We start from the raw sequence: 11433 nt of genomic DNA, 5'->3' as shown, positions 1-11433 counted from the left end.
AGACCACAAGATTTCAAATACAGTACACCTATCTCGTGTACGAAATCATTTTTCATAATGCTTAGCAGAGTAGGTTCGTATCCTTTTCTCCCCCGTAGGTTGCCTCGCAATTTTTAAATAATCGTACACATATCTCGTGCACAAAACTAATACACATAACCTGTGTATAAAATCATTCTCTCGATACATAACATTCACTTTTCATTCATTGCTTGGCTTGGTAACCGACCTTAACATATAATGTGTAACGACCCGACCAAAACCGTCATTGACGGCGCCGCTACTTAGGTCCCGTTGCGTGGTCATAGTCCCTATATGAGACGCGTTTGACCAAAATTATGTCGCATTCATTTGAAACGTGCATGACTTGCAGAGTTTAGTTCACCAAACGGATCGACAACAAGTTTAAGTTTACAAAAGTAGTAAAGTACAAATGAAATATCTTGCGACATAATTAGTTTAAAATCACAGTTGCTATAAATAGCGTAAGTATGTAAACAATATGTTTGAATCCAAAGGTGCTATCACTAGCGTATGCATGTATGTATGCTTGACTCCAAGCAAGAAATCAGAGTGTATACATGTATGCTTGACCCCAAGCAAGTATGAATGTACGCGGAAGCATGTATCAAATAGCCAAGTATGAACCTGAGAAACATATAGAAAACTGTCAACGAAAAACGTTGGTGAAATCATAGGTGTTTTAGTAAACGTTGTATTTGAACCACAAGATTTAGTATAAGATGATTATCAAAATCATTTGCATTCCAAAGTTGTTGTTTGTATCCCGGGCACCCAATTATCAAACTTAACTGTTTTGCACCCTTTGCGTAGTGTTAGAACATACACTAGACCCGAAAATATATTTCATCCGCTAACGGTAGCGAACCGTCCGAATGAGGCTCGTCAAGCCCATGTGATCACATAATATAAGTTCACGTTTACACCCTGCAAGTGTAACTAATGATAATTGAATTGAGGCTTTTTGTTCAAACCCGTACGTGGAATGTTCGTTTTCGTACTTGTGTTCAATGTATAAAAGTATGATACGTATATGTTTCTCATCCCATAGTTTAAAGCATAAAAGTTGTTTGAAAGATGGGACTATGATCTCACCTCGAGTGCACGAGTATAAAAGTACTTCACAAAGTAAACGTGTGCATGATAGTTGCTTAGCCTTGACCTAAACAAGTAAGTTGTATCAATTAACTAGTTACGACACAAGGTCGGGCGAAATGTGTTCAATTAGTCCTATGGCTCGTTACGACTCGATTAAATATAGCATGTGAATCAATTTGTCAAGTTTCATACAAGAATCACGTATAAAAGCATGTTAGAACGATTGCATAAAAGTTTGGTTAAGTTTGACTAAAAGTCAAACTTGGTCAAAGTCAACGAAAAAGTCAACACGTTCGGGTCGAGTCCCGAACTATTTTTCTGAGGTTTTTAATCATATATGAGCATGTTGTCCAAGTTTCATGTTGATCGGGGGTGTGTAGCATAGCAAACTTTATTCAAAAATCGACAAAATTGGACAGGCCACTTTGGCGCGCCGCGCGGGTATATGGCGCGCCGCGCCATTACCTGTGCAGAGAATTCTGGCAGTTTTTAAGTTTTATGCACGAACCTAACTTCAACCAATCACCATTTATGACTCGCAAACAACCAAAGTATGTATCTTATATCATCGGAAAGCTCTTTTGACAAGGAATACAATTAACTACCTTTCACAAGCAAAAACATCAATTACAATAACCGAAAACTCGTCAATTGATCAAGAAAGGTTTATTTTTAAAGTTTCAAGTTCGTAAAACGTATTTTATGATTCGGGAATCCAATTTACACATACGATATGCCGTTTTGAAGGTAATGAAACATACATTACAACTAAACACTTACTAATAACATTTCATGGCATTCGAAACATCAAAAGCTCGTTTTAAGTCTATCAAACCCTAACTAAAATCCGCAAAAATCAATATTCATGTTTTTGAAGTTTTCTTAATAAACCTACGCATCAAAACCAAGCTAGTGATACTAGTAACACAATTAAAACATGAACTTTAACAATTTAACAAAAGTAACTCATCCAAAATCAAAGATTTAGCACACCCATTTCAAATGTTCAAACTAGTTACTCAAAACAACGAATCGAGCAAACAAAACATATATTCATGTTACACACGAGCCATAGACACTAACTAACACCATTTTAAGTCAAAAACACGAATTTAGAGAAATCTAGAGTTTTAGAAATGTTACCCAAGCGAGATGAAATTGGTACCAAAATGTAGAGGATGAAGAGAGAATCACGAAAATGTAATTTGTTTTGATGTTCACTTCTTGATCCGGATTTAGATGATGATTTTGTGAGTTGGGGTTTAAGTTCCAAAAATGGAAGTAAGAAGAGAGAAAGAGGAGAAAGAGAATGAGAAGGTGGGTGGAAATGAATGGGTGGATGAGGTGGGTTGACTAGTTGACCTAGTCAACTAGTTTGCCCACTTGGCAACTTCGGTCCCTCAAGTTTCAAAGCGGGTGCGGGAATTAACCAAACGAATATTTTAAAAACGCTCGAGTAAACGAGTGATGTTATAATTAAATGACGGAATTATTATGAACGTTAGTCAACGGAAACTACGAATTTAAATAACGAAAGATATTATTTAAAAAAAAAAGGCGGTGTTAAAATAAATTTAACGGAAAAACGCGGGATGTTACATTACCTACACCTTAAAAGAAATTTCGTCCCGAAATTTAGTTGGAAGTAGTAGTCGTTGTTTCTTCCTCGAGATCTTGCGTTGTCGGTTCTACGAATAAGTGAAGGTACGTCCTTGGGCATTTCAACGAACTTCGACGGTCGGGATTTTTACGTTGGATTGAAGTTTGGTTTCACGATTCATAATTTCAACCGGTTCTCCTAGGAAGTGGAGTGTACCATCGATAGCAAGCTCATCGAAGGGAATAGCAAGTTACGTCTTCAGGTTCTATGTAGGATGAACGGAGACTCAAATGAGTCGGAAAATCTAGATGACAAGCAACGGGTACAATAAGCTCCATGGTTTCAAAAAGGATTAGTATATCGCGGATTTAGCATTCCTATGTTTCCCGAAACGGTTTACACCTCCTCAAGGTGCGACTTCTAACGTGACGCGGTTTCCCATGGAATTCAAAAGGTTTACGTCTAACATTGGCAAGCTCTCTGGGCGACTACGAGTCGTGTTGGGTCTTTCTTGAATATGAATAAATTTTCTCAGTTGCTCATGAATAAACTCGGCCCCGGTGAATTGATCATCGTTTACTTTGTTCGACAAAAGAGAATGACGTTTCCGGTCACATGTGGTTTCAAAAGGTGTGACGTTAAGAATCGAATGATAACTATCGTGGTAAAAGATTCTGGTTAAAGGCAAGACTTTTCTCAAGTGGTTTGAAGTTGGTAACACAAATTCGTATTATGGTTTCCAAAGTTTGAATCATATGTTTGCTCGGTCCGTCGGGTTGTGGTTGATGTGTTGTACTCATGTTTAAGCGTGGTCCCGAGGCTTTTTGTAAGGCACTCCGAAATCTAGAAGTGAAATGAGAATCTCGATCCAAAACGAGGTACATTTCTTTAAGGTATATTTGAAAAAGTTTGTTAGGACTTGAAAACGTTAGATAGAACAAGTTTCTGTTTCTCAAGAATTTTGCGCCGCGGAAGATTTATCGGTTTCCGAAAATGTTCGATAGGACTATTCACCCTCGAGGCGAATACTAGTATAGTGTGAAGAGTCTCTCTCCCCATTGAGAATTTAGATAAAATATTTCCTTAAACGGAAGTACGAGTGTAAGGCGAGAGAAGTTTTCACCTCGATGTGAGCATACCAAGCATTTTGTGGTTCGTCTATAAAAACTATAAGAAAACGAGATAGTACACACGTGTAACATATGTTTGAAGTCGAAAGAATTTGTCATTCATTCGGAAGCATAAATATGGTTCGATAATAATCGAAGATGTGTCCCGGGTATGGTTGTTATCAATATTCTCAGAGTTTTCGGATATCCCAAACAAGAAAAATAAAGTCATGTACATGGCACATGGTGGTGATTAGGTTGATCGAGTCCAACCACCATCATGTGTCATTAGAACTTTGGTATGAATTACCGTAATATAACCACGTTGATCGAGTGTCGTTATATTACGCTAACTCATACCTCCATCCCCACATCACTCCATAGATTCAGGTTCGTGTAATCGTGAAGTTTTAAAATGAACAAAGCATAGCGACATCACCAACGTGACTCGTATTGAATCGAAAGAATTAGTGCAACTATAAAGAAGCGTTCCCCGAGGGAAGTGTATAAATGATTGTTCACGTCATTGCGGTTCAAGTCAAGCGATAATGCCCTTACGCACGAAAAGAGTAACGAATCATGATAACAAAAAGTACGCAACCGTAGTGATAATTAGCGATGACGATACTCACCTAGAGTAGTGATGGTAGTAACAAGAAGTGGTAGATAGTAAGGAACACTGGTGTGACACCGATAGTAAGTTGAGACGGTGGCGAATAACAACGTGGGAGACAGAGTTCCCGAATAAGTGTGACTAATGAAGTCGTCGTCATCCATACGCATATGAATCTTGAATTTACGTGTGTTACCAGAAAGTGGCAGAATACGGATTCGTATGATGAAAGCTTGGTACCATTAAGAGGTTCACCTAAGAATGATTCAAGTATAATGCACAAGTAGTCAAGTAAGTGCTATCTATAGCAAATGCAAGTCAGAATGCAATGATTAACTATCCGGTTGTAGTCTAGATTCACTAATGCGTCCTAACGACTCTGTCAGACACACTAATGCATATCCTAGTTCCCTACAACCAACGCTCTGATACCACTTGTAACGACCCGACCAAAACCGTCATTGACGGCGCCGCTACTTAGGTCCCGTTGCGTGGTCATAGTCCCTATATGAGACGCGTTTGACCAAAATTATGTCGCATTCATTTGAAACGTGCATGACTTGCAAAGTTTAGTTCACCAAACGGATCGACAACAAGTTTAAGTTTACAAAAGTAGTAAAGTACAAATGAAATATCTTGCGACATAATTAGTTTAAAATCACAGTTGCTATAAATAGCGTAAGTATGTAAACAATATGTTTGAATCCAAAGGTGCTATCACTAGCGTATGCATGTATGTATGCTTGACTCCAAGCAAGAAATCAGAGTGTATACATGTATGCTTGACCCCAAGCAAGTATGAATGTACGCGGAAGCATGTATCAAATAGCCAAGTATGAACCTGAGAAACATATAGAAAACTGTCAACGAAAAACGTTGGTGAAATCATAGGTGTTTTAGTAAACGTTGTATTTGAACCACAAGATTTAGTATAAGATGATTATCAAAATCATTTGCATTCCAAAGTTGTTGTTTGTATCCCGGGCACCCAATTATCAAACTTAACTGTTTTGCACCCTTTGCGTAGTGTTAGAACATACACTAGACCCGAAAATATATTTCATCCGCTAACGGTAGCGAACCGTCCGAATGAGGCTCGTCAAGCCCATGTGATCACATAATATAAGTTCACGTTTACACCCTGCAAGTGTAACTAATGATAATTGAATTGAGGCTTTTTGTTCAAACCCGTACGTGGAATGTTCGTTTTCGTACTTGTGTTCAATGTATAAAAGTATGATACGTATATGTTTCTCATCCCATAGTTTAAAGCATAAAAGTTGTTTGAAAGATGGGACTATGATCTCACCTCGAGTGCACGAGTATAAAAGTACTTCACAAAGTAAACGTGTGCATGATAGTTGCTTAGCCTTGACCTAAACAAGTAAGTTGTATCAATTAACTAGTTACGACACAAGGTCGGGCGAAATGTGTTCAATTAGTCCTATGGCTCGTTACGACTCGATTAAATATAGCATGTGAATCAATTTGTCAAGTTTCATACAAGAATCACGTATAAAAGCATGTTAGAACGATTGCATAAAAGTTTGGTTAAGTTTGACTAAAAGTCAAACTTGGTCAAAGTCAATGAAAAAGTCAACACGTTCGGGTCGAGTCCCGAACTATTTTTCTGAGGTTTTTAATCATATATAAGCATGTTGTCCAAGTTTCATGTTGATCGGGGGTGTGTAGCATAGCAAACTTTATTCAAAAATCGACAAAATTGGACAGGCCACTTTGGCGCGCCGCGCGGGTATATGGCGCGCCGCGCCATTACCTGTGCAGAGAATTCTGGCAGTTTTTAAGTTTTATGCACGAACCTAACTTCAACCAATCACCATTTATGACTCGCAAACAACCAAAGTATGTATCTTATATCATCGGAAAGCTCTTTTGACAAGGAATACAATTAACTACCTTTCACAAGCAAAAACATCAATTACAATAACCGAAAACTCGTCAATTGATCAAGAAAGGTTTATTTTCAAAGTTTCAAGTTCGTAAAACGTATTTTATGATTCAGGAATCCAATTTACACATACGATATGCCGTTTTGAAGGTAATGAAACATACATTACAACTAAACACTTACTAATAACATTTCATGGCATTCGAAACATCAAAAGCTCGTTTTAAGTCTATCAAACCCTAACTAAAATCCGCAAAAATCAATATTCATGTTTTTGAAGTTTTCTTAATCAACCTACGCATCAAAACGAAGCTAGTGATACTAGTAACACAATTAAAACATGAACTTTAACAATTTAACAAAAGTAACTCATCCAAAATCAAAGATTTAGCACACCCATTTCAAATGTTCAAACTAGTTACTCAAAACAACGAATCGAGCAAACAAAACATATATTCATGTTACACACGAGCCATAGACACTAACTAACACCATTTCAAGTCAAAAACACGAATTTAGAGAAATCTAGAGTTTTAGAAATGTTACCCAAGCGAGATGAAATTGGTACCAAAATGTAGAGGATGAAGAGAGGATCATGAAAATGTAATTTGTTTTGATGTTCACTTCTTGATCCGGATTTAGATGATGATTTTGTGAGTTGGGGTTTAAGTTCCAAAAATGGAAGTAAGAAGAGAGAAAGAGGAGAAAGAGAATGAGAAGGTGGGTGGAAATGAATGGGTGGATGAGGTGGGTTGACTAGTTGACCTAGTCAACTAGTTTACCCACTTGGCAACTTCGGTCCCTCAAGTTTTAAAGCGGGTGCGGGAATTAACCAAACGAATATTTTAAAAACGCTCGAGTAAACGAGTGATGTTATAATTAAATGACGGAATTATTATGAACGTTATTCAACGGAAACTACGAATTTAAATAACGAAAGATATTATTTAAAAAAAAAGACGGTGTTAAAATAAATTTAACGGAAAAACGCGGGATGTTACATAATGCGCATAAATAATATCCCCAAAACAGAACATCTCGTCTGTATAATTAATATATAAACCTCGAAGTACTAAACACCACACCCACTAGCTCTTCCGTCTAGTGAACATTCTGGGTGGGGGTGTCAAACCCGGTAGCTACCTTTAGGATTTGCGTGAATTAGGGCTATACCCGATTCTAATTCTTAGGTTACCAAGCAATAATAATCAGGGGAAAAATATTCACATCAATTGGTGGCAATTATCATGTCCACATAATTCAATAATAATCCACAGAACTTTTGTCTGCATAATAATTCATTCGAGGAATGTTTTGCTTGTTTCTATCTCGTCAAACATTTATAAAAGCATTTCATGTATTCACAGTTCAAAATATATTTCAAAAGCATTTAATAAAGCAGTTATAAAAACAGCGCATGTATTCTCAGTTCCAAAAATGTAAAGAGTAAAAGGGAATCAAATGAACTCACCATACTGTATTTTGTAGTAAAAATACATATGACTAAATTGAACAATGCAGGGTTGACCTCGGATTCACGAACCTATATCAATTATATATCTATTATCATTAGTAAAAATACTAATGATAATAACTTTATTAATAATGATAATACTAATAATAATAATAATAACGATAATATTAATAATGATACTTTTTAAAAATATTAATTTTACTGTTAATGATAGTTATGATACTGACTTTGATAATTACATAACGATAATATTTGTGATAATACAATAATAATACTTATGTTATTATTAACAATTCTATTATTTATAAAAAGATACTAATACTAATATTTACGAAAATAATAATAATTTGTATTATGTTCATAATAATAATAATAATAATAAACCTATTCATCATAATGATGATAATATTAAAGTTATAAAATTAATAATAAATAACTTTAATACTAACAATGATAATGATGATAATTTCGTTTTATAACAATTATGATAATAAAGTAATACTTATAATTATAAATTGTAATACGTATAATTATGATAATAATAACAATTATGATACTTATAATAATAATCTTAATACTAACAATTGTTATGATACTAGTAATTATACTAATACTAATACTAAAATTTATAATAATCTCAAAACTATAATACTAGTCATGATAATAATTTATATTCAAGTAATAATAACAATAATAATAATAAAAAAAATTTAGTATTGAAAAACTACCTCAAATAAGCTTAAAAAAATTAGTTGCCACTAGCAGGGCTCGAACCTGAGATCTCTCGTATACCCGTCATCACAACAAACCAGCTGGGCTGTTGCCCCTTTTTCCGAAATGTTACAGACCCCTTTGTATTTAACCCATATCTATTTATTCATCTATGTCTCCTTCCTTTTCCCAACACAGATCGACCAGAGGCCAACATAATCCTAACAGTTTATTTTTGATTTCGTTTAGAACAATCATTATGAAACAAAGACAATCTGACCTGGTGATTTTCATTTGTCATACACAAAATAATTAATTTAAAACATCTGCAGCTGTGTTTGAAGAAAAGAAAAAAAAAATTAATAACTCAAATCGATCAAACCAAAATTCATCACTACAATTAAGTTAATTGTTTGGTTTTAATACATTCAAGTGAAACAGAAACGTTTATGATTAAATTGAATTGTATTTTTATAACAGGAAAACAGAAAAGAATAAACTAACTGTCACGTTTGAAACTTATGAGCTCCAAGATTGAAATCGACTTTTTAGTATGTTTTTGACCACACTTACAACATGAAATATGTTGATAAACTTTATCAATTATCAATTTCAACAAAAGCATTAAAACGAGGACGAATTTTGTGATGAACGCCAGGTTGACTTTTTTTGAAATTAAGTTTGACTTCAAAAATTTGAATTCGATAACTAAAATTGTACCTTGAAACCTTCCAGATAGTTTAAACATCTAATTTCTAACTGAACTGCATTTAAGGATTTTAAAAATTGTTAAGAAATCGAATTTTTGGAGAATGGAAGCAAGAACAGAGGACGGTTGTGTTATTCCCCTTTTTCTGTTTAAAATTCGATAAAATAAAATAGCTGAGAGTGATATTGATAAAGAGGATGTGCGAATGATTGAATGTGATCATAATTCTGAATAGGTCATTTGTTTTATAGCAAATTGGAGTCGACAAGGAGATTGAGGAGCAGACATTTTTCTAAAAAAATATATCCTCAGATACTGAAATCTAACAGAATCGTACTAATTTATGGATTAATTTCAGTAATCAGATATTGAGAGTACAAATCAATTACAGTTAGAAAGTGATGGAAATCAGGATTTGATTCATGAAGTCGTGTAAAAGAAAAAAAAATCGACAGAAGGTACAAACACGATGTATCAGTAAAATAAAAAAAAATAACACAGGTAGCTTGATTCCAAATCTGAGTTGGTATGTAAAAGGAAATGTGAGGTCGACTCTTAACAGAATTTTAGACAGGAAAATAAGTTTTGATGTTGATGTTAAACAAAGAGTACGTATTTTCTGTATTTATATATGTATATCATGTATTTATATATTTATATATCTATTTATAATCTGTATATGTATTTATTTATATAGATTATCTATATTCAGTACATGTATATGTATTTAATTATAACTGTATTTATATACATTATATATATATATATATATATATATATATATCAAATTCTTATTTATTTATTTATTTATTTATTTATTTATTTTACTTAACTAATATATTGATATATATACTACTAATATTAATAATACTAATAATAATATTACTAATAATATTACTAATAAAGACTAATAATAATAATACTATAACAATTTACATTCATCACGCTTCATATCTATATAACAAAATAATAATACCCCTACTACTGATTTTAATATTAATGGTAATTTTTATAATAATGAGAGTAATAATATTGATATAACAATTTTATTTAACTTGTAATTTTCAATATATTAATATTACATGTTATTGTTTATGTAATTTTATATTTTATATTATGTAATAACTTTTATTGAGTAGTAATTTATTATATATATATATATAACACAATATACAAATCATAAATATTAATAGAAATCATATATATACATATAGATTCATAATAATATCATGTATCTATTTATATATAAATACTTAATTATTTATTATTTTATATGTTTACTTTTAATTGATTACAGTTTATTTTATCAACTCAGAGTATCATATATATACTTTTATATTTATATGTTTTATTTACAAATTTACTTACGCACAATAGTTCGTGAATCGTCGGGAATAGTTAGAGGTCAAATAGTTTCATAAATTCAAAAATTTTAAAACTCAACATTACAGACTTTGATTATCGTGTCGAAATCATGTAAGAATAAAGTTTAATTTGGTCGAAAATTTCCGGGTCGTCACATTATAGACAGGAAAATTCAATAGTTTGGTGATCGTTTTGGTGAGGTAAGCACTAAATTACTTTCTAAAATTTTCGCTTTACGCCCGCGTGATTCATTTTCAATGTTTGATAAGAAAAAGTTGATGAATTTGAGTAAGATGTACCATTTTGATTTTACTCATACGGACAGGGAAAAACTTGATGATGAACTTGACGTATATTATGATATTATACGACGGGATGAGAAATTTGCTAGTTTGAATGGGATCACCGACCATTCTAGATTAATGGTGGAAACTGGAAAACATATTTCACATCGTTATGTTTATCGATTGCTAAAGCTAGCTTTAGTTTTTTCTGTTGGAACTACAACTGTTGAAAGATGTTTTTTTGGAATGAAGTTTGTGAAATCCGAATTACGAAATCGAAGGGGTGATGATTTTTTGAATGACTGTCTAATTGGTGCCATAGAAAAAGAAGCATTTTTTAATACAAAAGATGATGCCGTAATGAAACGCTTTCAAAAGGTGAAAGATCGAAGAGTACAGTTGAACTAGCTATGAGGCTACGTGTTATCTTTTGTATTGAAACCCTAGTGTTAATATTGTTATTTTGATCCTTCCTATTTGTTTTTGCTCCTTGTATTTTGAACTCGTCTTCAACATATGGTCTGTTGTATATAACCTTAG

General features: G+C 33.3%; 1 protein-coding gene across 1 annotated transcript; it reads left to right on the top strand.

Moving 5' to 3' along the window:
* The first annotated feature begins 10866 nt into the window (after positions 1-10866).
* On the top strand, positions 10867-11301 carry LOC139850063 (uncharacterized). The gene has a single exon (XM_071839658.1). The coding sequence runs from the start codon at positions 10867-10869 to the stop codon at positions 11299-11301; it is 435 nt and encodes a 144-aa protein (XP_071695759.1).
* Positions 11302-11433: the final 132 nt, after the last annotated feature.

Source organism: Rutidosis leptorrhynchoides, chromosome 5, assembly GCF_046630445.1.
Source record: "Rutidosis leptorrhynchoides isolate AG116_Rl617_1_P2 chromosome 5, CSIRO_AGI_Rlap_v1, whole genome shotgun sequence".
In the NCBI taxonomy this organism is placed as follows: Eukaryota; Viridiplantae; Streptophyta; class Magnoliopsida; order Asterales; family Asteraceae; genus Rutidosis; species Rutidosis leptorrhynchoides.
The sequence above is the reverse complement of the archived record's forward strand: the minus strand, read 5'-3'. Positions and strand labels throughout refer to the sequence as shown.